General features: G+C 37.2%; 1 protein-coding gene across 1 annotated transcript in view; it reads right to left on the reverse strand.

The window, feature by feature from the left end:
- LOC102751140 (protocadherin-15) overlaps positions 1-27,846 on the reverse strand; it is a 762,960-nt gene that overhangs the window by 526,459 nt on the left and 208,655 nt on the right. The window contains exon 3 of the mRNA XM_081823172.1: positions 7,491-7,556. Within this exon, the coding sequence (XP_081679298.1) occupies positions 7,491-7,556 (66 nt within the window). The remainder of the gene's footprint in view (positions 1-7,490; positions 7,557-27,846) is intronic.

The raw sequence follows: 27,846 nt of genomic DNA on the forward strand, positions 1-27,846 counted from the left end.
AGTGGCTGCACCAGCTTGCATTCCCACCAACAGTGTAGGAGGGTTCCCTTTTCTCCGCATCCCCGCCAACATCTGTCGTTTCCTGACTTGTTAATTTTAGCCATTCTGACTGGTGTGAGGTGGTATCTCATTGAGGTTTTGACCTTAGGGTTCCCTCTTAGTATTGTGCATTCTATGGGTTTGGACAAAAGTATGATGACATAAATCCATCATTAAAATATCCTACAGAGTATTTTCATGCTCAAAAATTCCTCTGTGATCTGCTGATTTATCTCTGTCCCACTCACCCCCAGACTCTACTGAACTTTTTAATTTCTCTGTAACTTTGCTTTTTCAAGAATGTCTCCATAATTTACCCTTCCAGTTGGAAGCATACATACATAGATTTTTCAGATTGGATTCTTTCACTTATTTATGTGCATTTAAGATTCCTCTACATCTACAAAATAGACTTTAAAACAAAAGCTCTAACAAGAGACAAAGAAGGACGCTATATAATCATAAAGGGAACAACCCAACAAGAAGATACAACTACTGTAAACATTTATGCACCAAACTAGAAAGCACCCACATACATAAAGCTGCTAATAACAAGCATAAAAGAAGTAGTCAATAGTAGTACAATAACAGTAGGTAAGTATCATCCTTGAATGATACATTGGATCAGATAGATCTAACAGATATATTCAGAACACTCCATCCTAAAAGAGCAGCATACACATTCTTTTCAAGTGTACATGGAATATCCTCCAGGATAGATCATGTGTTAGGCCACAAACAAGTCTCAACAAATTAAAAAAGACTGACGTCATATTATATATCTTTTCTGATCACAGCACTATGAAACTAGAAATCAACTACAAGAAAAAAATCTAGAAAGAACACAAATACATGGAGATTAAATAGTATGCTACTTAACAATGAATGGGTCAACTAAAAAACCAAAGAGAAAATTAAAAAATACATGGAGACAAAGGAAAATGAAAATCTTTGGGATGCAGCAAAGCTGTTCTAAGAGGGAAATTTATTAACAATAGAGTCAAAAAGCAAGATAAATCTCAAATAAACAACCTAACCTTACACATAAAGGAGCTTAAAAAAACCAAACAAAATCCAATACCAGTAGAAGGAAGGAAATAATAAAGATTAAAGTAAAAAATAAATGAAATAGAAACTTAACAAACCAAAAAACCCCAATAAAACAGATCAATGAAACCAGGACTCGTTCTTTGAAAAGATTAACAAAATTGATTAACCTTCAGCCAGATTCATATTAAAGGGGGAGAAAGAGAGAGAGAGAGGGAGAGAGAACTGAACTAGTAATCCAAAAACCCTCATGAACAAAAGGTTTCACAGATGAATCCTTGCCAAACACTTAAAGAAGAGTTAATACCTGTTCTCAAACTATTCCAAAATTAGAAGAGGAAGGAATGCTTCCAAATTCATTGTATGAAGCCAGCATAACCCTGATACCAAAACCAGAAAAAGACACTACACAAAAAAAAAAAAAAAGAGAGAGAGAGAGAGAGAATTACTGGCCAATACCTCTGGTGAACATAAAGGCAAACCCCTCACAACATATATTAGCAAACCAAATCTGACAATTAATATATTGTAATAAAACAAAACAAAACCAAACCACAAACGTTCACCATCATCAAGTGGGATTTATTCCACGGTTGCAAGGGTGGTTCAATATTTGCAAATTAATCGGTGTGATACACCTTATCAACCAGAAAAAGGATAAGAACCGTATGATCATTTCAATAGATGCAGAAAAAGCATTTGACAAAATACAGCATTTATTCATGATGTTGTACTCAACATCAAGTTTAGAGGGAACAAAGTAGGTTTAGAGGGAATGCACCTTAAAATAATAAAGGCCATATAAAAAACCCACAGTAAAGTCATACTCAGTGGTGAAAAATGAGAGCTTGCCCTGGAAGATCAGCAACAAGACAAGGATGTCAACTCTCACCACTTTTATTCAACATAGTGTTAGAAATCCTAGCCACAGCAACCAGACAACTAAAAGAAATAAAAGTCATCCAAATCGATGAGGAAGAAGTAAAACTTCCACTATTTGCAGATGACATGACACTATGTAGAGGAAACAGTAACGACTCCACCAAAAAAACTAGAACTGATAAATGAGTTCAGTAAGGTCATGGATGCCAAATCAGTATAGAGAAATCCATTACATTTCTACACATTAACAATGAAGTAGTAGAAAGGTAAATTAAGAAAACAATCCCATTTACAATTGCATCAAAAATAATAAAATACCTAGGAACAAACTTATCCAAGGAGGTGAAAGACCTGTACTCTGAAAACTGTAAAACACTGATGAAAGAAATTGGAAATGACACAAACAAATGGAAAGATATTCCATGTTAATGGATTGGGAGAACAAATGTTGTTAAAATGTCTATACTACTCAAAGCAATCTATAGATTTAATGCAATCCCTATCAAAATACCTAGTATTTTTCACAGAACTAGAACAAATAATTCTAAAATCTTTATGGTACCACAAAAGACCCCAAACAGCCAAAACAATCCTGAAAAAGAACAAAACTAGAGGTATTACAATCCCAGATTTCAAGACAAACTACAAAGTTATAGTAATCAAAACAGTATGGTATAGGCACAAAAATACATACATAGATCAATAGAACAGAACAGAGAGCTCAGAAATAAACCTACTATTATATGATCAATTAATCTTCAACCAAGGAGGCAAGGATATGCAATGGGAAAAAGTCTCTTCAGCAAAAGGTGTTGGGAAAACTAAACAGTGACATGCAAAAAAAATGAAACTAGACCCCTTTCTTACACCATACCCAAAAATAAAATCAAAATGGATTAAAGACCTAAATATGAGACCTGAAACCATAAAAATCCTAGGAGAGAACACAGGCAATAATTTCTCTGATATCTGATATGGCAACATAGGTCTCCTAAGGCAAGGGAACTAAAAGCAAAAATAAAGTATTGGGAATACATCAAAATGAAAAGCTTCTGCATAGGGAAGGAAACAAAACAAAAAGACAACCTACTGAATGGGAAAAGAAATGTGAAAATGATTTATCCAATAAAGGGTTAGCATCCAAAATATTTAAAAATCCAATTAAAAAATGGGCAGAAGACATGAACAGATATTTACCCAAAGAAGACATACAGGTGGTTCACAGATACATGAAAAGATGCTCAACGTCATTCATCATCAGACAAATGCAAATCAAAACCACAATGAAATATCATCTTATATCCAGTCAGAATGGCTAAACAAAAACAAAAACAAAAACAAAACTACACAAGAAACAACAGGTGTTAGTGAGGATGTGGAGAAAAAGGAACCCTTATACACTGTTGGTGGGGATGCAAACTGGCTCAGCTGCTGTAGAAAATATGGAGAGTCCTCAAAATGTTAAAAACAGATATACCATATGATCCAGTAATTTCACTACTTATTGTCTGTCCAAAGAATACTAAAACATTAATTCAAAAAGAAAATGCACCTCTATGTTTATTGCAGCATTATTTACCATAGCCAAAATATGGAAGTAACTCCTGTGCATTGATAGATAAATGCATAAAGAAGATGTGTCATATATATACAACGGGATATTACTCAGCCATAAAAAAATGAAATCTTGCCATTTGCAATAACATGGATGGATCTAGAGAGTATAATGCTAGGTGAAATAAATCAGTCAGAGAAAGACAAATACCATATTATTTCATTCATGTGGAATTTAGGAAACAAAAAAGAGACAAAGAAACCACTCTTAATTATAGAGAACACCCTGGTGGTTAGCAGAGGGCAGGGGCAGGGGGTGGGTACAGGTTAAATAGGTGATGGGGATTAAGAGTACACTTATTTTGATGAACCCTGAGTAATGTATAGAATAGATAAATCAGTATATTGTCCACCTGAAACTAATGTAACATTGTATGTTAATTATACTGCAATTAAAATATAAATTAATTAATTTTTAAAAAAGGATTCCTCCATGTCTTTCATGGTTTGACAGCTCTTTGTTTTTTACACTGAATTTATCTGGATATACCACAGTTTGTCCATTCACTTACTGAAGTACATCTAGGTCATTTCCAAGTTTTAGAAATTAGATATAAAGCTGCTATAAACATCCATGTGAGGCTTTTGTGTGGACATAAGCTTTCCAGAAGGAATTTTTAGATATTCTCATTTTATTGAACAAGAAAATACGTCCAGGTCCTTTTCTCTGTATGCATTCTCCTCTCTAAATGTGACTGCATACTAAACATGCTCTATGTACCAGCTTGAGAGCTTTTTGATGGTTGTCAGGAGCCAGGGTATGTCTATTTTTGTGTTGACTTTGCATCCTTAAAACTCCTAAGCTTGGTTTTCTTATAGTTTTGATGAAAATAAACTCCTGCTTCAGATTGTGGTGAGATAAAGAATCTATTATTAGTATGCTGTTGAGAATAATGATCAAAGAGGGGAATAATCTAACAGAGTCCAGAGTTACTAAGAAGTTTATGGATCTCCTCCCATTACAGTTTTAATTCTTTCAAACATATGTATTTGTGCAAATGAATTTAGCATACATATTCACAAAGAGGAAATATTCCCATCCCACAGAGTCTAAAAATTATGAATGATGCAGATGCATGTGACAAATAATGGACGTTGTATAAATGTACCTCAATGACTTACATAAGAAAATTAAGTATATATATATATATATATATTTTTAAATCTGCGCTATTAAAAGCTGTACTTTAGTGGAGGACGTATTTAGCAATAGATCTTATTTACCTGTAGACATCAATAAAGTAAACCAAAGGTAAGTTGACACAAAATAAACTTACTATTTTGGCTTAATAAAGTATTTGCTCTGCCTCATTTTTTTTTAAAGATTTTACTTATTTATTTTATTTGAAAAAGAGAGCACGAGCAGTGGGGAGGGGCAGACGGAGAGCATGATGGAGAGAATCTCAAGCAGACTCCATGCCGAGTGCAGAGACCAATGTGGGGCTCCATCTCATGACTCTGAGATCATGACCTGAGCTGAAACCAAAAGTCAGACACTTAACTGACTGAGCCACCCAGGTGCTCCCCTGCTTTTCTTTTAAGAAGTCCCAGAACCTTTAAAAATGATGTGTATTACACTGGTAAAATCAAATACCCACATGTTTTATTACAACCACTTAAAAGATTCAGAAAAAGAGAATTAAAGAGAGTTTAAGAGCAGGATCAGAATTAACTGTCTTACTGGAAGTTTCCTAGATTGCCTGAAGAAAAATATGAAGCACATTTTCATGCATTGCTTCCTTCAGACTTTCAGGACAAGGATGACTGCACACTATATTATAATCTCTGGCAGAGGTTCGATCATCATATTTTTAGAAATTTAATGTAAAATAAAATTGCAAACATTTAGTCTCTAGACAAGTATTTATAGTCCCTGTGATGACACTCAAATGACTTTGGCAGGATTCTGAGGAGTTGGCAGTTTCTACAAAATATGCCAATTAAAGAACACAACATTACTACACTGTATCTTGTCACTTTTTCTACAACACAAATATTGAAGTTTTATCACATGCACGATACAGCACTCTATGGCAATATCTCTGCAGAGCTCCTGGTCCTTTGAAAAATGGGATCTAGTCGTAATAAAGAGGTAAAATATCATCATTACTGGGGATATTTGGCAAAATAAGCTCTGTATAGAATTCCATGTTAAAACAAAATCATTTAATAAAACTAAGTGTTTTAGTTCAACTCAGCTTATATGTTCAAGTTAATCAGTGAACATTAAAGAAACTAAAATAGAGAGTGGCCTTCTATCACTTTTTTCCTTTTTGTCTCTGGTTAAAAAGGCAAATTGTTTTCCTTGTAGATTTGTTTTTGAAATATTGTACATTTGTATTTGAAAAATAGTTAATGATAAATAAACCATAATTTTCTGTATGTGTGAAAAAATTTTCCATATTTTTTTCATTTTCTGTAGACACACATAAGATTTACTTCCAATTTATTCAAAAGCATTGTAATAACTCATCAACTTTATATGCTTTTGTGCTCAATACAGACTGGCTTTTTTAAAAATAAAGAGAACACCCAAGTTTTTCTGATTTTTTTTAAATGTTGCTAAAATTTAGTATAGATAATTTATTTTGTTTAAACAGAGGCCAGCAATGCTATGGACATTTTTTTAAAAAAAATTTTATTTATTTGACAGAGAGACACAGCGAGAGAGGGAATACAAGCAGGGGGAGTGGGAGAGGGAGAAGCAGGCTTCCTGCGGAGCAGGGAGCCCGATGCGGGGCTCGATCCCTGGACCCTGGGATCATGACCTGAGCCGAAGGCAGAGGCTTAATGACTGAGCCACCCAGGTGCCCCTGCTATGGACATTTTAAGCTGATTCCAAAGGATATGCAAGAAGAAAAAAATTACGCCAATTCTTCAAAGGGGTAAAGGAATGTTTCTAATACGGCACAATGAAGGTATTACATATGTCAGAGAAGGCTTCAAAATATATGTGGGTTAAATTCCAGGAAAAAAAGATCATTCTCTAATAAGTCCCATATATATATGTATATATAAGTCTTGCAGACTTTTTCAAACAGAAAGCATGAACCAAAACAAGCCCAACTGAAGGTCCATTACGGGATTAGTAGACAAACCAAGCCTCAGAGCACACTCACACACTTAGAGTAGTTTGAAATAGAAACCAAGACTCAAGAGATATCATTTTATTGCAGCCCTAACAGAGGAGAAAAATCTGTAAACACTCACACATTGAAGTTAAAAGAGGCTCGGGGAGAATTGTAGAACAAAGCACCAATTCCATTTATTTTTGGTTTTAATAAGGAAAAGTGCTTCCTGAGGAATGTAATATGGATTCGGTATTAGTTGTTCATTATGGCAGACAACGTGAACCAACACTTAAGCTTCTTCCTCTGCTCTCACAACCTTTGGTCAGGTTCTCTATTCCCAAGAATCTTCAGTTTTCCCCATTAACCATTCATAAATCGCCATGTCTAGTGGGCTATGGAGCTTGAACCTTACCAGATTTCAGCCAGTGTAAGTGGCGGTGGAAGCCTTACCTTGTGGTCCACTTCTTTTGGAGGAACACAGTGTATCTTACTTAGGTGACCAGGTGTTTGTATGCATGATAGTCAACTCTACCTATTGGCAAAGAAAAATCCCAGCCCTATCTGGATGCACTCTTGGACTGACCCTGAGTAAAATACTCCTTTATGATCAAGAATGAACAACCTTTCTAGTCATAGAGAAGTTTCTCATATCTTATCCAAGTAAAGCATTTCCAGCATATGGCCTAATTTAAACCCATACAGGGAAGAAATTAAGGGAGTGCTGTTTGTAGATTTGGGCAGCAGCTTTCATTTAGTACTTCCACATGTAACAAATCTAGGGTTGAAAGGAAAAGTCCCTCTCAGAGAAGTCATTTTTAAAATTTGAAGCTCACTCACCGTTCCGACTCTCTTCATCGATAGCAACTATGGTGGCTGGTGGTCCTCCCCTAGCTAGTTTGCAATCTAAAGAGAGAAAACAACCAAAGGTAAGAAGGAACAACCATAGGGCACTCATCCTGGTATGAAATTCATTGAGGTATGTATTGGTATTTAAAAAAGAAAAATCCTACAATCAAATCAATATGCATCATTATTTTTAATAATTTTTTAGCTTAAAAAATTTTCATGAGAACTACATAGATTCCTTATAACATCATAACACAATCACTTTGTACACCACAAAACTACTCAAATCTTACTGAGAAAACACCAGCAGAGACCACTGGAGAGCAGAAGTCCTTCAGGACAGAGATAATGGGATGGTAATTTAACCCAAAGAAATAACATAAAGGAATGATTAACAAGGATAAATTGTAATTAAAGCTTCACAACAGAAACAAACAAAATTGGACTTTAATTGTAATAAAGGGTCTAATTAAAGGGAGTGAATAGAATTTTAATAATGTTCTAAAGAGAATAAAACAAAGACAGACAAGCAATGTTCATGAGGTTGTTTGGCATTTTTATTTTTGTCATCTTACCCTCATATTGCCAATCTGGAGTCAAAGGTATAGAGTCATCAATGGAAGCAGATCAGAAAAATGGAAGAAAGAAAGGAAGAAAGAATATATGTATATATTTAGTGTGGATTGAAAGATATAAATAGCACTATATAACAACAGACACATTACATAATGACTTGTGGAAAAGAAATACATAAAATCCCTCTAACAGATTTTCCAATCCTAATGTAATATTAACACAGTAACTTGATAATATGTGGCATTAGCATCTCCAAACTTTATCATGGATTGGTTTGAAAATACTACAAAGGGCATTTATATGTTTCCTGTGAAAAGGTAAATACCAATTACTTACGAACAGTCTATTAATTATCCGTTGAACGAACCTTAAGGATAGTGCCTGTCCATCAGTAGAGATGACTAATTTGTCATTTCAAACACTGTTAATACCTTGTCAAGAGTCTCATGATAATGAACATATAAATAGTACAATGAGCTATAATATCCATAATAATTAACATGTGAAGGCTTTGCCCGTGAGATGTCACATGTACGCTCGTGAGACCTAAAGTGCTCTCGGAGGAGGTACTCCATGAGCCTGATGGGGCTGTGTTAGGCAGTTACAGGTCCATGGCATACTCCTGTGCCTGCAGCATAAACCAGATTTGCTTAACGCCATCTGAGTATGTGTGTTATTTGGAAGATTCCGAGGTTATTCACTCATGCATTCATTTGTTCATTCATTCATTCAGATTGTATTTATTATGGACATGGACATGAATAATAAAGCCTTCAGCAAGCACAATTCTGTACTGTAAGGTACATGCTCTCTCATATGAAGCTGAAAATCTCAGAGATCTCCAGTGTTTTTCTTTGCTTCCTTGTCAATATTCAAGGAATTCCAACTCACAACATTTTTAGATCTTCAATATCTCATACTCATTATGCTCCTCCTCCTTCCTCCGCCCCCGATATACACTGTTTGTCACCCCTACTCTTGCAATGATTTCCTCACCACCTCCCAGAAGCTTTGTTATCACCCTGTGTTCATCGATTCATCCCATGAGAATTACTTTCATGCACCCAAAGCAAAGGTAGAATAATGGCACTTCTCTGCATGAAACCTTGTTTCCTTTGGAGTAAAGAAAACTTTCCTAGGATACCATTTAAAGCTTTTCAAACCTAAATGGTTTAGGACAACGTTTCAAAAGATGTCAGGTCTCAACATGGTTTATTTACAATTAAGCACTATGCCCTTCAGCCATATGAGACCCCTGACTCTTGCTGGGACATACTTTGCATGTTCAGGGAAGTTCTGTTAACTGAATTCATTTCTGCCTCTCTTCTGCCCAGCAAAGCTCTGCGCCTTTTGGTAGAACATGATTTCTCCTATTTCATGAAAACTTGCTCACATCCCCACTCGGAATTTGTCTTTTACTTCATGTTCCCATATTTTTTCATCTAGTTTTGTATTCTGCTACGCATTTGAACATTACTCATTCATTCAGGCAAATTTGTAGATGAATTACTCTGTGCTGAACGTGGGAATACAAAATTAACAGCTCCGTTCTTCAAGGGTCTCAGGTGAAACAGGTTAGAACACCAGCGAGAAAAAGATGCATGAACAACCACACAGGTGTAGTGCAATGTGGTCCATGTGGAGGCAATTCCTTAACCAGTTCACTGACAACATAAATGATTAAAATCAGAAAGAGACAATACATGTGGGGAGTAGAAAGGGGATATGCAAGAAAGCAGAGGCCATTTGTGCAGAAGAGAATAAACGAAACCTGACCAGTTCTTACCAGAAGCAGTTCTCATGTTACCAAACATCTCTTCCCTTTGTCTTTTAGAGAGTAGTTATTTTTCAAGAGTATTCCTTCACCAGCTGGGTATCATTAAATGTATGGATATGCTTTCTCTATTCAGATAAGCCATGTGTGACTCCCCACCTCCCAGCCCTAACTAACCCCCTTACCCCTCGGTCCATTTTCTAGCCACATCCAACCCAATTCATGTTGGCTGTGTCTCGTCTGCTCAAATGCCCTTCCTCCTCCTCTGGCTTGACTTCTATTTCTCTTTTTAAAAAACCTGGCAAGGCATCACCTCTTGCAGAAAATCTTCCTTGTTGTTAGTCCAGATTCAGTGCCTCTTCTCTGTGTTCCTCCAGTGCTCACGATGTTCCATTGGATAAATTACACCACAGTAAAGACGAGTGTGCCTTCCTCACAACTCCTTTAGACCAGCTTTCCATCATATTCATCTTAGTAACATTAGTAACCATCATACTGATCACATTCCACCTTAGTAACCAATTCTTAAGAGATGGTCCTAAAAGAACGTGTGCTGATTTTTTCTGAACCACAGTCCACCCAGCGACAACATCCCATTTGAACATCGTCCATGAGAACTGCCGGAAGTCTCTGTTCTCACCACGTCTTCACCAGCTTAGAGGCTCAGCCGCGGTTCCTCCCACTCAGTCTGCATTAGGAGACTTTCCCCAGTCTCCCCTAAACTTTCCTCTTCCAACAGGCTCCACATTCCCTCCACCCCAATAAGATAGTCTCACATCTAACAAATATTTTAGTTATTTGAGATCAAACCAAAAGTGATTTAATTTTTTTAGACTCACAAAGTTAATGAAGAGAGATTAGTCAGATATCTAAAAATAACCTATTAATTGCATTGCTCACAACAGCTAAATGTTTATTTTGGAATGATGCATTCATGAAAGCATGATTAATTAGCTTTGAAATGCACAAAAATATTTTCAATAATGAAGTATATTCAGAATTGTCTTGAAAAGGAAGTAATTTTGGATGGAATAGCCAGGGATATATTGTGTATGCAAAATATCCAAATGGACATCAAAATGAAGACTAGAAAGCAATCTGGGGGCTGGGTGATGTTGTTCTCTATGGCCCAGGGATAATTTGTCCAGCACATGAAAGACAAGTTAGCTGATGACGCTTGTACCTTGGAAATGGACTTCCCTAATCTATTTAATTTCATCCTTGACTGTCCTGGTTAAATCACAAATTCATTGTTTTTCATGCCTCAAATTTCTAACCTCTTAGGCCCCTACCTGCTTCCCATAACCAATTTATTGTAAAGTGCAGGCTACGAATACAAATGCCTGAATGCTCAGTGTGATATATTTCTGCAAATTTGTCATCAAGCTAACAATAAGCCATATATATATATTTTTTAAGATTTTTATTTATTTATTTGACAGAGAGAAACACAGCGAGAGAGGGAACACAAGCAGGGGGAGCGGGAGAGGGAGAAGCAGGCTTCCAGCTGAGCAGGGAGCCCGATATGGGGCTCGATCTCAGGACCCTGGGATCATGACCTGAGCCGAAGGCAGACGCCTAACGACTCAGCCACCCAGGTGCCCCAAGCCATATATTTTTAAGTAATCTCATGCAACAAGTTGGATTTAAAACCCAAAAAGAAGTATTAGACAAATACGTAATATCCTGGTTTCAAAGGCACTAAATCTGTGATATGCTGTTCTTATTGTAGCCTGAAGCTTAGAGCATGCTAAAGATGGGTCACAGAAAGGCAACGATCTAAAATTGTCTAAACACGCTCATTTCCTGACAACAGCCAGGAAAACCCCATTTCCACCTTAGCCTATTTTCAAAATGTCCTTTTAAGGCCAAACAGTATGTTTTCAATAGAATTTCAATAAAACCTATTTACTTGTTTTTTAGTGTTTATTTATTTGACAGAGAGAGACACAGTGAGAGAGGGAACACGAGCAGGGGGAGTGGGGGAGGGAGGAGCAGGCCTCCCACGGAGCAGGGAACCCTATGCGGGGCTCGATCCCAGGACACCGGGATCATGACCTGAGCCGAAGGCAGATGCTTAACGACTGAGCCACCCAGGAGCCCCAGTGTTTTTTGTTTGTTTGTTTTTGGTGTATATTTATATTATAGGTGCCACGGCTATATCAATCACCTGCATATTGTATTTGCCATAGACCTCTCTTCTGAGTCTGCATCCTACTGTCCGGGTGATACCTACACTTGCAGTTTCAAAGGTGCCTTAAATGTATTGCTACCCTGAGCCCAAAGCTGGTCTCTTCCAATATGCGTTACATCAGTGAATGGCACACTTCTGCGTAAACCAGAAACCAGGCAGTCACCTTGGAGCCTAACCATTTCCCTCACGTGCCTGGACTGAATCCATCAACAAGTCTTGAATTTAATTCCTACAGAAAAAAAGTTCCGCATATCTACCTACTGCATTCAGTCTCCAATGTCAGTCAGCACACTCATCCAGTCTATTCTCATCAACAGGTTTTGCTAACTATTTTCCCTACAGGCAATCTTGCCCCACTCTTTAATTTGCTATCTTCATCCAAAGTGATCTTTTATAAGTAAAAACTGGCTTACCTTTTCATGATTTGCCATCACTTTTAGGTTAAAACATTTTTTTATGACCTATAATCCTCCGCATAGTCTGATTTTAGAATGAAAACCAACATGCATGGCCTACCAGGACCTGTGTGATATGGCCTCCCCTTCTCTCCTGTCCCATCTGTTCCCGTGTCTTCACTTGCTGTCAGCATTCCAGATGGATTTGTTGCTTTTCCTTAGTCATTCTATTCTCTATCCTGAGCTATCTCAAGACCTTCCCGTATTGCAGTAGTTCTTGTTTCTAATCTTTACTCTCAGCCCATCATTCACATGCAGATCCTTTAGATTTTGGTGTATGCCTTACTTTCACAAAGAAACCATTTCCGACCCTCAGGTTCCCTGATATATACCCTCATAACTCTGCCTTCTAGTGCCAGTTTATGAATATCTGATTCTTCATTGACAGATCTTCTATTCCTCAGGGTTGTGTCCCCAGGGCAAATTTTCTAGAGCATAATTGATTCTCAGTAATTATTTATCGAATGCAGGAATTTATGGCTTCAACCAAATTTATAAAAATTTTTAAAAACCCGCTTTAACTTAATCTTTCTTCCCTTTTTAATATTTGAAATATCATTCTCATATACAAGTAATGGGGAAGGAATGAACAACAAATTAATTGTCTAAAGATAGGATCATTAATGCTACCTCAGTAGGGAAGAGTAGGGGAGCAGGATGTACTAGCCCAAAATATGCCACTTGGGCATGCAGAGGTGAAGGCACTCGAGACCCAGCAGAGTCAGGAAGCCTTTTATCTCCCTTTTAACAGTGTAAAAGAATTTAGAAAGGAGGCCTATACCAGCAAGACCATTATTACCAGAGATAACTTGTTCATTGGAGAGACTTGTCTGCGTGTCAAGGCAAATATTTATTTACCAAACACGTTTTCTTCACATTATCCTGTGAATTGTCTTCCTCCTCTTTGAATGTCCAGATCTCTGTCCCTTTCCTTAGTCCAGGATGGTATGTATAGAAGCCTCAACTGCCTGGCTGCCTTTGAGTCTCATATATTTGTGAGAAATTAATTTTGTTTTTCTCCTGTTAATTCATCATTACAGGGGGTCTCAGCCAAGAACCTAGAGAGGTAGAGGGGAAAATGCCTTTCCCTCCTGCATGTGAAAATCTACCACTGAGGTAAAGAAAGTGATGGGCCAATTTTGGAGGACTTTGAGATGCTGTGGGATTAGTAATGGAAGACCGGGGAGAGGTCAGAATAATAGAGAAAGAGGAGTAATGGAAAAACAAGGGAGGGGAAGACTTACACTTGTTTCCAACTGACTATAATTTATGTTAGAATTTTATATGCCAACCATCTAGTTTGTCTGCACTGAGAACAATCATGGAGCAAGATTACACCAATATCCTAATTATAGCAAGATGTGTTCCAAGGTCTTTCATGACTTGGTCAAACTGTATTTGAAGAAATAAAACTCAAAGACCTCAGATACCAAATATTTTATGATATCAAAAATCACCAATACTTTTGTGTCACCTTAGAATTTTTATACAGCTATTTCCTTACCAGCTGCCTATGATTATAAATGAATTATTCTATCACCCAGCAGAGTATTTGACATATTGTAATCATTCAATATATTTGTGGTACTATGGACTATCCTCCATGGAAAATGGATAAAAGAAATAACCCATTAAATTCTTAGTATTAGTCATTTCAAATCTCCCGGGAGAGTGTTTTCTGAACAGATTATTAACTTCTTTTATCTCAGTTTACATAAATAGGAATAATAGTAAGTATATCACAACAAGGATAAATGAGATAATCTATGGTAATTTCTTAGAATAGTGCCTGGCAAAATGTACAGGCAGAATAGATACACTTTTAATTTTTACAGTTATCATTATTTAAGAACCAGTATATTTGGAAACTCATTCCTATTTTTTCCCTTTTCAAAAGACGGTAGAGAAATCTCTTGGCTTCCCCTAAATATTCAGTCAGGGCTGATCTTATTGATGTATGTGATCATGAAGTGCATTCTCATTAAGGATAAAAGTAGTCATATGAAATGTCACTGATGGTTGTATGGACAGAAATACGCTAGAATTCTTATTCCAGGTATCAGTGTAGATACACTATCCTAGATTAAATTTAATAGAGGCAAATAGGATGCTTGAACTCTAAGTTAAGAAGGTAAAGTGGTGCTCACAGTCATCCACTGGTTCCACTGTAGTCCTGAAATGTACTGATGTACAAATGATCAAGTAGAAAGGTCAAGAAAGAATTACAGATTTCCTGAAACCTCTATTCTTCTCAACATTCCTGTGGTATCGGTTTGAATATCCAAAGTAATCTGAACTCTCTGGTTTAGAAGCTTGCATTTGTATGTGTGTGTACACACACACACACACAGTACACACACACAGACTCAGTACATACACACACACGTACACACACACACTGACTCAGTACACACACACGTACATATGCTGACTCAGTACACACACACACTGACTCAGTACACACAGACTGACTCAGTATGTACACACACACACGTACACACACACTGACTCAGTACACACACACAGACTGACTCAGTACACACACACACAGACTCAGTACACACACACACTGACTCAGTACGTACACACACACATGTACACACACACAGTGACTCAGTACACACACACACACACTGACTCAGTATGTACACACACACACGTACACACACACTGACTCAGTACACACACACACACTGACTCAGTATGTACACACACACGTACACACACACACACAGACTCAGTACACACATACACTGACTCAGTACATACACACACACATGTACACACACACTGACTCAGTACACACACACACACTGACTCAGTACACACACACACTGACTCAGTACACACACACGTACACACACACTGACTCAGTACACACACACACTGACTCAGTACACACACACGTACACACACACTGACTCAGTACACACACACACAGACTCAGTACACACACACACACACTCAGTACGTACACACACACACGTACACACACACACTGACTCAGTTGCTTAGTTCCAAGCAATCTGGCCTCTCATTCAAAGGGGTTCTGTGCTCTCTTTAAATTTCATGTTGCATGAATAATTTACTGTCAATTTGCTTGTCACAAGCAGCTGCGGAGGGTCTATTCTCATCTTTTCAGTTGATCTTTGGAATATTCATTTCCTGGTAAATACACATAGGAGTGAAATCTGAAGACAGAAAGATTCCCTCATCCAAAAGAAAAGGAGTTTGACGCTGAGATTTATAAGATCAGTGAGACTATACTGTAAGTTGTATTGTCTAAAATGAAAGTCAGCCAAGGCATGGACTTGGCCTTGACTGACAAAAAGCAAAGTGAACTGAGTAAATGCAAGGGCATAGTGAGTATGTCATTTCCAACTCAAGAATAGGATGTGCTCTCAGGATTACTCTGTCAGCATTACCATTTAGAGATTCAAATTTTACCACAGAGGAAGCAAGGAATCTTTTATGATGCCTTAGTGTCATTATTAATTGGATTATATAATTTGGTTAAGATGTTCCAACAGCATGGTCTGGTAATGCCCACTGAAGTCATTAATGAGTATCACTCTCCATCATGACTTTCATTAGGACAATTTATGGTAGAGACCATGGCTCCCTCAGCCAGTTTTCTTCTGAAGTTACTTCATTTCACTGCCATCAGTCTATCAACAGCAGTAGCCTTGTGCATGGCTGGCATTTGGTGTGAGAGAGAAACCCATTCTTACTGAGAAGTTAAAGGATCTAAATAATCAAAATAAAGACAAGTCAGGGGCTGTACAAAAAAGGCAGGGCAGAAATTGTCAGTAGAAGTCTGATGAGAAGATCAAGTAAATATTTTAAGGTTATTTTTGTTCACTGGAAATATTGCTATATGTGATTATCTTATAAATTTATGTAAATGTATTGTCAAGCATGTTAGTCTTTATACCCAAATGTGAATTTCTTTCTTTTTTTTTTTTTAAGATTTTACTTATTGATTTTTGCGCATGTGCATGAGGCAGAGAGAGAGAGAGGGCATGCAGGAGCATGAGCGAGTGGTGGGGGAGGGTGATGGGAAGGAGCAGAAAGATAATCAGACTCCCTGCTGAGCAGGGAGCCTGATGCGGGACTCAGTCCCAGGACCCTGGGATCAAGACCTGAGCTGAAGGCAGACGCTTAACCGACTGAGCCACCCAGGTGCCCCCAAATGTGAATTTCTTACATATAATTCATACTACATAAGTTAGAACAATTTGGGTTTTTCCAATTGGCTTCCATTGATGGTGACAGTTTTTCCTTACTTGTGTAACCTTCCAACAGGTGACCATAACTACATTTGGGGAATTTGGGATGCATGGAGTAATTCTTGGTCCAAGTGTAATGTGTGACACTGAGAAGCAGCAACCAGTGCTGTGCTTATGGACATGACCTTGGGATACAGACTGTCTGGGTTCAATACTAGCCACATTTTGCCACTTGCTAATTTTTAGCCTCTTTGAAAGTTACTTAAACTCTCTATAGCCCAGTTGCATTATTTGTAAACAGAAGCTGGGTTATAGAATAGTTCCTGGCACAGACAAGTGCTTTAAAAGTTACTGCTAGGTAAATTCTACTTTACCAAATGAGATGACTATATACAAAATTTGTGTATCTCTACATTTTTAAAAATGACTTTTACATATTTTTAAATTATATAAATAGCAGTTTCTTACCCTTTTCAACCTTCACAAGAAAGCCATGTTTTATTAGCAGATCAAAATAGGCTTGGGATGTGTTAGCATTTTTGATGTGCATTTAACATACTGGAACAGGGAGAGCACATTTAATTATATGTCTACAGACTGTTAAGGATGTATGGTGATAGTAAATCATGCAAAGAAATTCCTTTTTAAAATTATCTGAGGAATGCTTACAACTAAAATAAAAAGTTTCTTTTAATACTGTAACATAAAGTAAATTATGTATCCCTTCTAAAAGTTCTTTGCAAGATCTTTCTGTTATTCTAAAATCAGTCTGAAAGATATGTAGCTTGTTTTATCACATTATCCAATTTGTCTTTAAATTTTATCATTGAAATATAAAGGAGAAAGGAAGGGATAAGAGTTTGTGTCAATGAGGAAAAGAAAATTATTCAAGAAACACTTTATGAAAAACAGTTAAAGAGTTTGTATCTATGTTGCTTCTGAAAGCTAATTTATTTTATTTTCTAATTATTCTTAATGAGGTAGCTCAGAAGAAATTCTCAATCATGTTTCTTACTAAGATACTCAACAAGGTCAAAAGATTAAAGCTGCACACCAATATTGTTGCTTAAAACAGCATTCTCAAACAGAGAGATTCTGAATAAGTCTTTGTTTACAGCCTGCTTGCTTATGTAAGTCGAATTCTTTGCCACAAGCCAATTATGAGTACCTAAGCTGCCAGTAAAAAGGCAAACTATGGATTAAAACATAGAGACAGGGGCGCCTGGGTGGCTCAGTTGTTAAGTATCTGCCTTCGGCTCAGGTCGTGTTCCCAGGGTCCTAGGATCGAGCCCCGCATCGGGCTCCCTGCTTGGCAGGAAGACTGCTTCTCCCTCTCCCGCTCCCCCTGCTTCTGTTCCCTCTCTCAGTGTCTCTCTCTCAAATAAATAAAATTCAAAAAATAAAAAAAAATAAAAGACAAAAAAATAAGAGACAAAATTTTAAGCATTTAATTACTTAGAACATTAAACACTATATCCACGTAAGCATCACATCTGTTTTCTTTTTTCGCCAGCTTTCTTGAGATATTATTGATATAGAACATGCATAACTTTAAGGTGTACAATGTGATGATCTGATCTCCATCTAGGTTGTGAAACGATTGCCAGGGAAAGGTTAGTTAGCACCTCCATACCCTCGCATCATTTCCCCCGTGTGTGTGTGTGGTAATAACATTTAAGCTGCACTCTCTTGAAAACTTTCAGTATATAATACAGAATTATTATTTATAGTCACCATGTTGTACATTAGAGCCTCAGAAATTACTAACCTCAGGGCTGGAAGATTGCATCCTTTGACCAACATCTCTCATTTTGTCCACCCCACCCCCCCCAAAGCTCCTGGCAACCACATTCTACTCTGTTTCTATGAGTTTGGTTTATTTAGATTCCATATCTAAGTGAGGAAATTCAGTATTTCCCTTACTGTCTTATCTCACTTAGCATAATGACCTCAAAGTCCATCATTTTGTTGCAAAATGAAGGATTTCCTTCTTTTTTTTATGGCTGTATAATAGTCTTTTAAATAATAATAATATCCCCCAATATTTCTTCATCCATTCATCTGTCAGTGGACACAGGTTATTTCCACATCTTAACTCTTGTGAACAATTCTGCAGTGAACATGGGAGTGCAGATGTCTCTTTGGTAATATATCCTTCCGATACATACCCGGAATGTGATGGCTAGATCATATGATAGTTCTTTTTTCATTATTTTAAGAAACTTCCATACTGTTTTCCGTAGCGATTGCACCAAATTACATCCCCATCAATGATACCCAAGGGTCTCCTTTCCCTACATCTGCACCAACATTTGTTATCTCTTGTCTTTTTAATAATATTCATCCTAACAGGTGTGAGGTAATGATATCTCCTTGGTTTTGATGTGCATTTCCCTGATTATTAGTGATGCTGAGCATCTCTTCATGTGCCTGTTGGCCATCTCTATGTCATCTTTCAAAAAAAAAAAATGTCTATTCAAGTCCCCTGGCCATCTATTTGTTCTTTTGGCATTGGACTGTGTGAGTTCCTTATATATTTTGGATATTAATCCCTTATTGGATAGATGGCTTGCAAATATTTTCTCCCATTCCATAGATTGACTTTACATTTTACTGTTTCCTTTGCTGTTTCCTTTTTAGTTTGATGTAGTTTTTTGTTTTTTTGTTTTTTTTTGCTTTGTTGCTTGCACTTTTGGTGTCATATCTAAGAAATTACTGCCAAACCAAGGATAAGAACTTTTGCTTATTTTTTCTTGTAAGTAGTTTTACAGTTTCAGGTCTTATGTTTAAGTCTTTAATCCATCTCAAGTTAATTTCTATGGGTTGTGTAAGATGGGGAGCCAATTTTATTCTTTTCCAAGTGAATAATGTTTTCTAAACACTGTTTATTGAAAAAAATATCCTTTTCCTATCAGTATTCTTCACTCTGTTGTCAAATAGGAATTGTGTTGGTTTATTCCTGGGCTCTTGATTTGTACCGTTGGTCTAAGTGTCTGTTTTTTATGTCACTACCATATGGTTTTGATTATTATAGCTTTGTAATAAAGACAGAAATCAGGGAATATGGTGCCTCCAGGTTTCTTCTGTCTCAGAATTGCTTTGTCTATTTGGGGTCTTTTGTGTTTCCAGACAAATTTTAGGATTTTTTTTTTATTTCTGTGAAAAATGCTCTTGGAATTTTTATAGGGATTGCATTGAATATATAAATGACTTTGGGGAGTATGGACATTTTAATATTATTATTTCTTCTAATCTATGAACATGGGATAGCTTTCCACTTACTTGTATCTTCTTCAATTTATCAATATCATAATTTTTAGGGTGCAGGTCTTTCACTTCCTCAATTAAATTTATTCTTAGGTGTTTTATCATTTTTGATGGTAGTGTAAATGGGATTGTTTTCTTTATGTCTTTTTAAGATAGTCCACTGTTAGTGTATAGAAACACAACAGATTTTGTTATGTTGATATTGTATCCTAAAATGTACTGAATTTGTTTATTAGTTCTAAAGGCTTTTTGGTGGAGTCTTTAGGCTTTACTTGTATAAGATCTTATCACCTGCAAACAGAGACAATTTTTATTCTACCTTTATGATTTGAATGTCTTTTATTTCTTGTTCTTGTCTAATTGCTCTGATTGGGATTTCCAATACTATTTTGAATAAAAATAGTGAGAGTGGGCACCTAGTTTTAGGGGAAAAGCTTTCAGTTTTTCACTATTAACCACAATGTCAGCTGTGGGCTTGTTGTATATGCCTTTTATTATACTGAGATACATTCCTTGTATACCCAATTTGTTGAGTTTTTAAATCATGAATATTGAAGCTTATTAATTGCTTTTTCAGTATCCACTGAGATAATCATTTGATTTTTACCTTTCATTTTATTAATGTGGTGCATAACATTTATTGATTATGTTGAAACATACTGCATCCTGGGAACAAATCCCACTTGATCATGGCGTAGGGTCCTTTTACTGTGCTGTTCTTTTCAGTTTGCTACTATTTTCTTGAGAATTTTTCTGTCTATATTCATGAGGAATATTGGCCTATGTGTCCATTTCTTGCAGTGTCCGTATCTAGCTTTGCAACAAGATAGTGATGACTTCGTAAAATGAATTTGGTAGTGTTCCCTCCTCTTCAATTTTCTGGAAGGGTTTGAGAAGGACTGGCATTAATTTTTCTTTAAGTATTTTGTAGAATTCACCAGTGAAACTCTCTGGTCCTGGGCTTTCTTTGTTGGAAGGTTTTGGTTACTGGTTCAATCTCCTTACTCATTTTTGATACGTTCAAAATTTCTATTTCTTCATGATTCAGTCTTAGTAGGCTATATGTTGCTAGGAATTTATCCATTTCTTCTAGGTTATCCGGTTCATTGGTGTATAATTGTTCATAATGATCTCATGAACCTTTATATTTCTGCAGTGCTGTAATGTACACTCTTTCATTTATGATTTTCTTTATTTGAATCTTTTCTTAGTCTAGCAAAATGTAAGTTAAAAAAAAACAAAAAAAATGTCTGTTTTGTTTACCTTTCAAAAAAACAGCTCTTAATTTTATTGGCTTTTTCTATTTTTTTTCTGTTCTCTATTTATATTATTTCTGCTCTGATCTTTGTTATTTCCTTCCTTTGGCTAACTTCAGGCTTAGTTTGTTCTCTTCTGGTCCCTAGAAGTGCACAGTTAGGTTTATTTGTGATTTTTCTTTTTTCTTAATGTAAGCAGTTTGTTGTTGTTTATTGTTTGTTTGCTACAATCTTCCCTATTAGCATGACTTTTGCTGCATCTGATAAATACTGGTATATTGTGTACCCATTTTCATTTATTTTTAGATTAAAAATTATCTCTTGATTTCTTTTTTGACTCATTGATGTTCAGGTGTATGTTTAATTTTCACACATTTGTGAGTTTTCCAGTTTTCCTTCTATTATTTATTTCTAGTTTTATACCACTGTGGTGAGAAAACAAATACTTGGCATGATTTAAATCTTCTTACATTTGCTTTGTGACCTAACAAATGACCTATCTTGGAGAATGTTCCATGTGAGAAGAATGTGTGTTCTGCTGTTGTTGGATGGGATATTCTGTATGTGTCTCTTAGCTCCATTGGGTGTAAGGTGTGGTTCTAGTTCAATGTTTCCTTGTTGATATTCTGTCTGGACTATGCTTCCATTGTTGAAAGTGCAGTATTAAAGTCCTATTATTGTATTGTTGTCTATCATTTCCTTAAGATCTTTTTATATTTACTTAATATATTCAGGTGCTCCAATATTGGGTGTGTATATAATTGTTATAATTTCTCATTGAATTTATCCCTTTCTTCATTATGTAATGATCTCCTTTGTCTCTTATTACAGTTTTTGACCTAAAGTCTATTTTGTTTGATGTAAGTATAGCTACACATGCTCTCTTTTGGTCTCCATTTACATGGAATATCCTTTTCCATCCCTTTCTTTGAGTCTATATATGTCCTTGAAGCTCAAGTGGATCTCTTACAGGCAGCATATAGTTGGGTCTTGTTTTTTAAACCACTTGATCAGTATGACTTTTGAATGGAGAATTCAATCCATTTTTCTTTATAGTAATTATTGATAGGTATGGACTTACTAATCCTATTTTACTGTTTTCTGGCTGTTTTGCAGAACCCTTATTCCTTTCTTCCTCTTTTGTTTTCTTTATTGTGAACTGGTAATTTTCATTTGGTATCTTTGATTCTCTTCTCTTCTCTTCTCTTCTCTTCTCTCTCTCTCTCTTTTTGTAGATCTAGTGGAAGTTTTTTACTTTTTAGTTACCATGGGGCTTACATAAAACATCTCATAGTTATAGCAGTCTATTTTAAGGTGGTAACAACCTATCTTTAATTGCATACAATAACTCCACACTCTTACTGCCACCCCTCATAATTTTCATTTTTGGGGTCACAATTTACCTTTCTTTATATTGTGTATCCACAACTAATTATTGTAGCTACAGTTATTTTCAATACTTTTGTCCTTTAACCTTCACACCAGAGTTAAGTGATTAACACACCACCACATTAGAGTACTTGAATATCCTGATTATTCATGATCCTATGGCCTTGCATTGATGTCTGTACATTTGAGGAAGTAGGCACCTCTTCTAGTCTTCACAGACTGGCTTTGGCAGGCAAAGCCCTTCACCAGTTAGCCCATCCAGAGACGCTGGTGGTGTCTGTGGGCAGGTTTACTGTTGGAGTCCTTGGGTGGGCAGATGCAGTGCCTGGGTCAGCAGGTGGACAAGCCTGGTGCATTGGTATATGGGGACCAGCCTGGGTTTACAGGGGCCAACCAGGTGCAAGTTACTACTGGTGAGGGCTAGCATCTGGGTATACAGGGTCTAGTCCAGTATTAGGATGGGCTGGGAATCTGGTTTCATGGAAGCTGGCTTGAGGGCTGTGGCAATGGGGACCAGCCTAGTGCCAGGGTGAGCCCAGAGCCTGGTCTGTGGGAGTCAGTCTGGATGTTGGTTCAGTGGGGACCTGTGTGGTGCTCGGGTACACTGGCAGTCCGGTCCCCAGAAGCTGGTCCAAATTCTAGGTCCATGGAGGCTGGCCTGGCACTGGGGTCTGCAGAAGTCAGCCTGATGTCTGTGGGTGCCAACCTTGTGGTTGCATTTGCAGGGGCTGATGGAAAGCATGGTGTCCCAAGAGGTGGAAAGCACCAGGGTAATCTAAGAACCCCAGTTTGTTGAGGCTACCGGAAGCCTGTCAATGCCATGGGAGCCGGCCAGCACCAGTGGGGTCCAGGAGCCTCATGTATATGTTCCAGATGTAGCAATACTTCAACATAAATTTGATCTACCAGATTTACAAGATCCATTGTGTTGGAGTAAATTTCCTACTTAAGTGAAATAATATGAACTTATATTTCTGGACCCCCAGAGGAGTGGGACAATATTTAAATTTTTTCTTTTTTCAAGATTTATGTATTTGAGAGAGAGAGAGAGAGCACGAGCAGGGGGGAGGCAGAGGGAGAGGGAGAGAGAGAATCTCAAGCAGACCCCCGCTGAGTGTGGAGCCCGATGTGGGGCTCAGTCCCATGACCCTGAGATCATGACCTGAGCCGAAATCAAGAATCCATTGCTTAACTGACAGAGCCACCCAGGCGCCCCAATATTGAACTTTCTGTTTCATCATCTAGGATATAACTATTCTATGTATGAAGCATGGGGGTTGTTAAAGGAAGCAGAGAAAAGGATTTGATTGCACCATCTGGTCTGGAAAATTCACATATTTTAATATACATAGATAAGAGGAAATTCAGAAATGTTTTTCCTTTGCTTTATTTTCCCATTTCTAAATTCTAGGGGCAAAGCTGTATCTGAGGCTCCATTATCAAAGAGGAAGGCCTGAGAGTGGCATGGTGAGAAGCTGGAGCTGAGAGTTACGGGAGAAGAGCCTAAAAAATAAAAACCACAAACGCCCGTGTCCTACTTCTCCATGTGCTTCCTGTGCTTGCTTTCAGGTGATTTCTCAGGTACAATTCCTAGTAACACGATGTGCTGAGGGCCAGACAGCCAGAAGTCATTCCAGAGGAATGCTGAACATGGAACCACAAGCTCCACATGAATCCCTGGTCTCTCCATTGTGTCACAATGAATACCAAGTGTCAGGGGCAATGTCACCATGTGTCGACTATTCTTACAATGATATTCTTTCATTTAACAAATAAGCTCTTTCTGCATCATTGACCTTGCAGATTGATATCAAAAACAATCAGGGTCGTAATATGATCTGACATTTCTTGGGAAGAGAGAAAACTTTGGTTGGCAAGTTTGGCAGAAGGCAGTGTAGCCATAGGTTGAAACATGCCTGTGCTTATTTCCAATTAATTCCTTCAAGAAAAGGAAGGGGGGACTATAATTTTAGATGGGGCCCTAAGAGTAAAATCACATTGTCGATAAACTATTTTTTTTTTTTTTTAGCTTGGAAGTTTTCCTTAGAGTTCTCAAAAACTGAAAATAACAAAGTACTGAAGATGAGTATTTTACCACCCTTGGCATTTAGAGATGATATTTTTGACAGCTTGGTATCAACATGTACAACATACGATGAAGGGAGCTTTATGTCCTGCAGAGCCTACCACTCACAGGTTCATTTTTCGACAATCCTCTGTACAGACGCCTGTGGTTTTGAAGATCTGCTGCTATTTAAGAGACCTTCTCAAGGGCAGGACTCCGTATTTTATTTCTCTGTGTTTGCTCATATCACACATTTTGCCAACAGTGAGTCTGAGGAACACTTTCTGGTTATAACTTTCCCCCTTGTTGCTTTCTAAGCGACATGGTTTCTTATTTCACACTTGGCCCCGTATTCCTAGCTTTGCATGTCTGATGGTACATACATGGCAATTTTCTATAAGAGGGCAATACTATAAATAGCAGAAATTAATCTTCCCAGAATTTCTGTTACACCAAGAGAATTGTGTTATATCTCTCTTCAAATTAGCTTACTTGAATATGGCGATGGACTTGCTGGACTGTTGTTAGATTTTTTTTTCCCCATTAACTTTGGTAATATCCCTATATTCAAGAAGTCTTTTTTAATTTTATTTTCTTATTTCAATGATCACAGTCAGAGTCAAGAACCAGAGAATGAGATGAACATAGTCCCCAAGATCCCAAATGTCTACACACTGAAGGTCAAGAACTTGATATATAGAGAAAGCTCTGGACCTTCACTCAGAATCAAACTTATTTTTCCATACTCTTATAATAAAATTTATTTTCTTCTTTCTTAATCCATAATGGATTTGGAATACGAATAAAGGTAGAGAATGTGTAAGAAAAAAGAGACATGCCTAGAGGAAGGCTCAATTTCAATGTGAGAGCAAGGGCAGAGAGAGTAAAAATCATTAAAAGTATGTACAAGAACTCTCAAAGCAAAATTGTCCAGAGCAAAAAATGTTCTTCTGTTCATTAAGAAGAAAGAAAAAAATGGCAAGTTTTTTTAAGAAATGTGCCCTTTGACATGGTAATTTTACTCTGGGGACTAAACTGATATAGAAATAATAGACAAGTATACACTGCTGCTAAAAGTGCAAACGATAGTAAAACATTATACAGTGGTGTCAAGTCGTTGTGATTCAGGTATACTCTACAGAAGCGGCAGGTCCTGCAGATCAACCCCTCCCACTCCAGCTGTTTATCTAGCACGGGATTTTGTACCCCAGATTCAGTGGAGCTTGAATAGGCACATCCTGGATTCATTCCCAGGTAGGCTTCGCCTGGTAACCTGCCAAAGAGACCCCACTGTCATGACACGTGGAAGAAAAGATCCTGAGACCAGGAATTCAGATTCACACAAGGTGAGAAGCGTGTGCTTCTTCCGGAGCAGCTGTGTGAGATAAAGCAGTGGGAGGTGCAGGTGCTGCAGGTGTGGGCGCAGGTGCTACACGGTGGGGGATTCCACTACTGATGTTAGGGGTCGTCATAGATGGGTGTTTCTCTGTCTTTCTTGATCCTGCCTCTGTAGAATCCAAAGCTTAGTTTTCTGACCCTTCCAAGTCACCCGATGCATGTTAATCCACTCCAGACCCAACAGGTTCCTTGAATTCTATTGTTTGTACAATAAAATCTGATGATTTGAAATCAGCCATCAGAAAGTATATTCATGCCGTTGAAATTCTGATCCTATTTTAAGTGGATTTATGTGAAAACTTTTTTTATTAAAGATTTTATTTATTTATTTGAGAGAGAGAGAGAGCACAAAGGAGAGGGAGAGGGAGAAGCAGACTCCCCGCTGAGCAAGGAGCCCCAGTGCAGGACTCGATCCCAGGACCCTGAGATCATGACCTGAGCTGAGGGTAGATGTTTAACTGACTGAGCCACCCAGGTGCCCCTATGTAAAAACTTTCAATAAAAATCTTGTAAATAATCATTATTATGATTGTCATTGTTATTAGTGCTTTCTTATTTCTTAAAACTTCCTAAATTGATTATGTATTGCACTTAAAGAAAACGTGATATAAATACAGTTTCTGAATATAAAATACAGAACTGCACTTATCTAGAAAAATATATATAGACAATATCACAAAGATTCTAAATAACCCTATAAACAACATAAAATATAGAATGTAATGCAGTGAAATCAGTTTTACTAGAACACACTTGGATTTAAAATCTGTTAAGTCCATGAAAAATACTTTCTTGTCATCCTGCCACATTGAAGATCTCCAGAAGCTGTCACTTCACCTGCTACGTTTGGAGTGACAGCTATTTCTTTTTTTTTTTTTCCATTTTTTTTTATTCTTATGTTAATCCCCATACATTACATCATTAGTTTTAGATGAAGTGTTCCATGATTCATTGTTTGTGTGACAGCTATTTCTTAACACCTCCTTCAACTCAGCATGATCCCCATCAATTCAGATGGAAATCTGGCACAGGCCTTGTTGGTGGCACAACAGATAAAAATCTCAAAGGGTCAGTGACTTCTAGGTTACTTGGGGGACTGAGCTAGAGCCCCCCGCCCCCCATGATGCTGTCATGATGTCATGGGAAAGCATGTGGCAGGAGGCTCACATTCAGATCAAAGGCCAGGAAAGAGCCATCAGCCTGGCAATATTTGTCTGCACTCACTATGCTGAAAACACTTCAACTCTCCTTTCTCCACCTCTACTCTATTTTTCTTCTATTTATTGTACAGTGAGCTATGTCCCACTATGAATAAAGCAAGGTAATCATATATTTGAAAAACAAATAAAAGAGTCGAGTACGCAGTTTAACATGACATTTAACACGACTTTATGTTTCTCAAGCAAAATGTTTTATTGACGCAGCAAGCCATCTTGCCATCCATCTTCTGCCACTATTCTTTGTTTACTGATACTTGGTTTTTCCTTTTTAAAAATGTCAAGTATATCGGGTACACAAAGAAAGGGCACCTAATATATTTGTAGAGTTTTAAAATCAATAATATTACAATAAAATGAATATTTATGTCCAGACCACCCACAGTAAGACATAAAAGTTTACTAGCACATCATAAATCTTCTGTGTGCCTTGTGGTAGGATTTTGCAAGATTTTGTGCTTTGTATAATAGAATTACCTTGCATGTATTCTGCAACTTACCTCTTTCTCTGCAATATTATTTTTTGA

Source organism: Leptonychotes weddellii, chromosome 6 (genome assembly GCF_054177405.1).
Source record: "Leptonychotes weddellii isolate Sample4059 chromosome 6, ASM5417740v2, whole genome shotgun sequence".
In the NCBI taxonomy this organism is placed as follows: domain Eukaryota; kingdom Metazoa; phylum Chordata; class Mammalia; order Carnivora; family Phocidae; genus Leptonychotes; species Leptonychotes weddellii.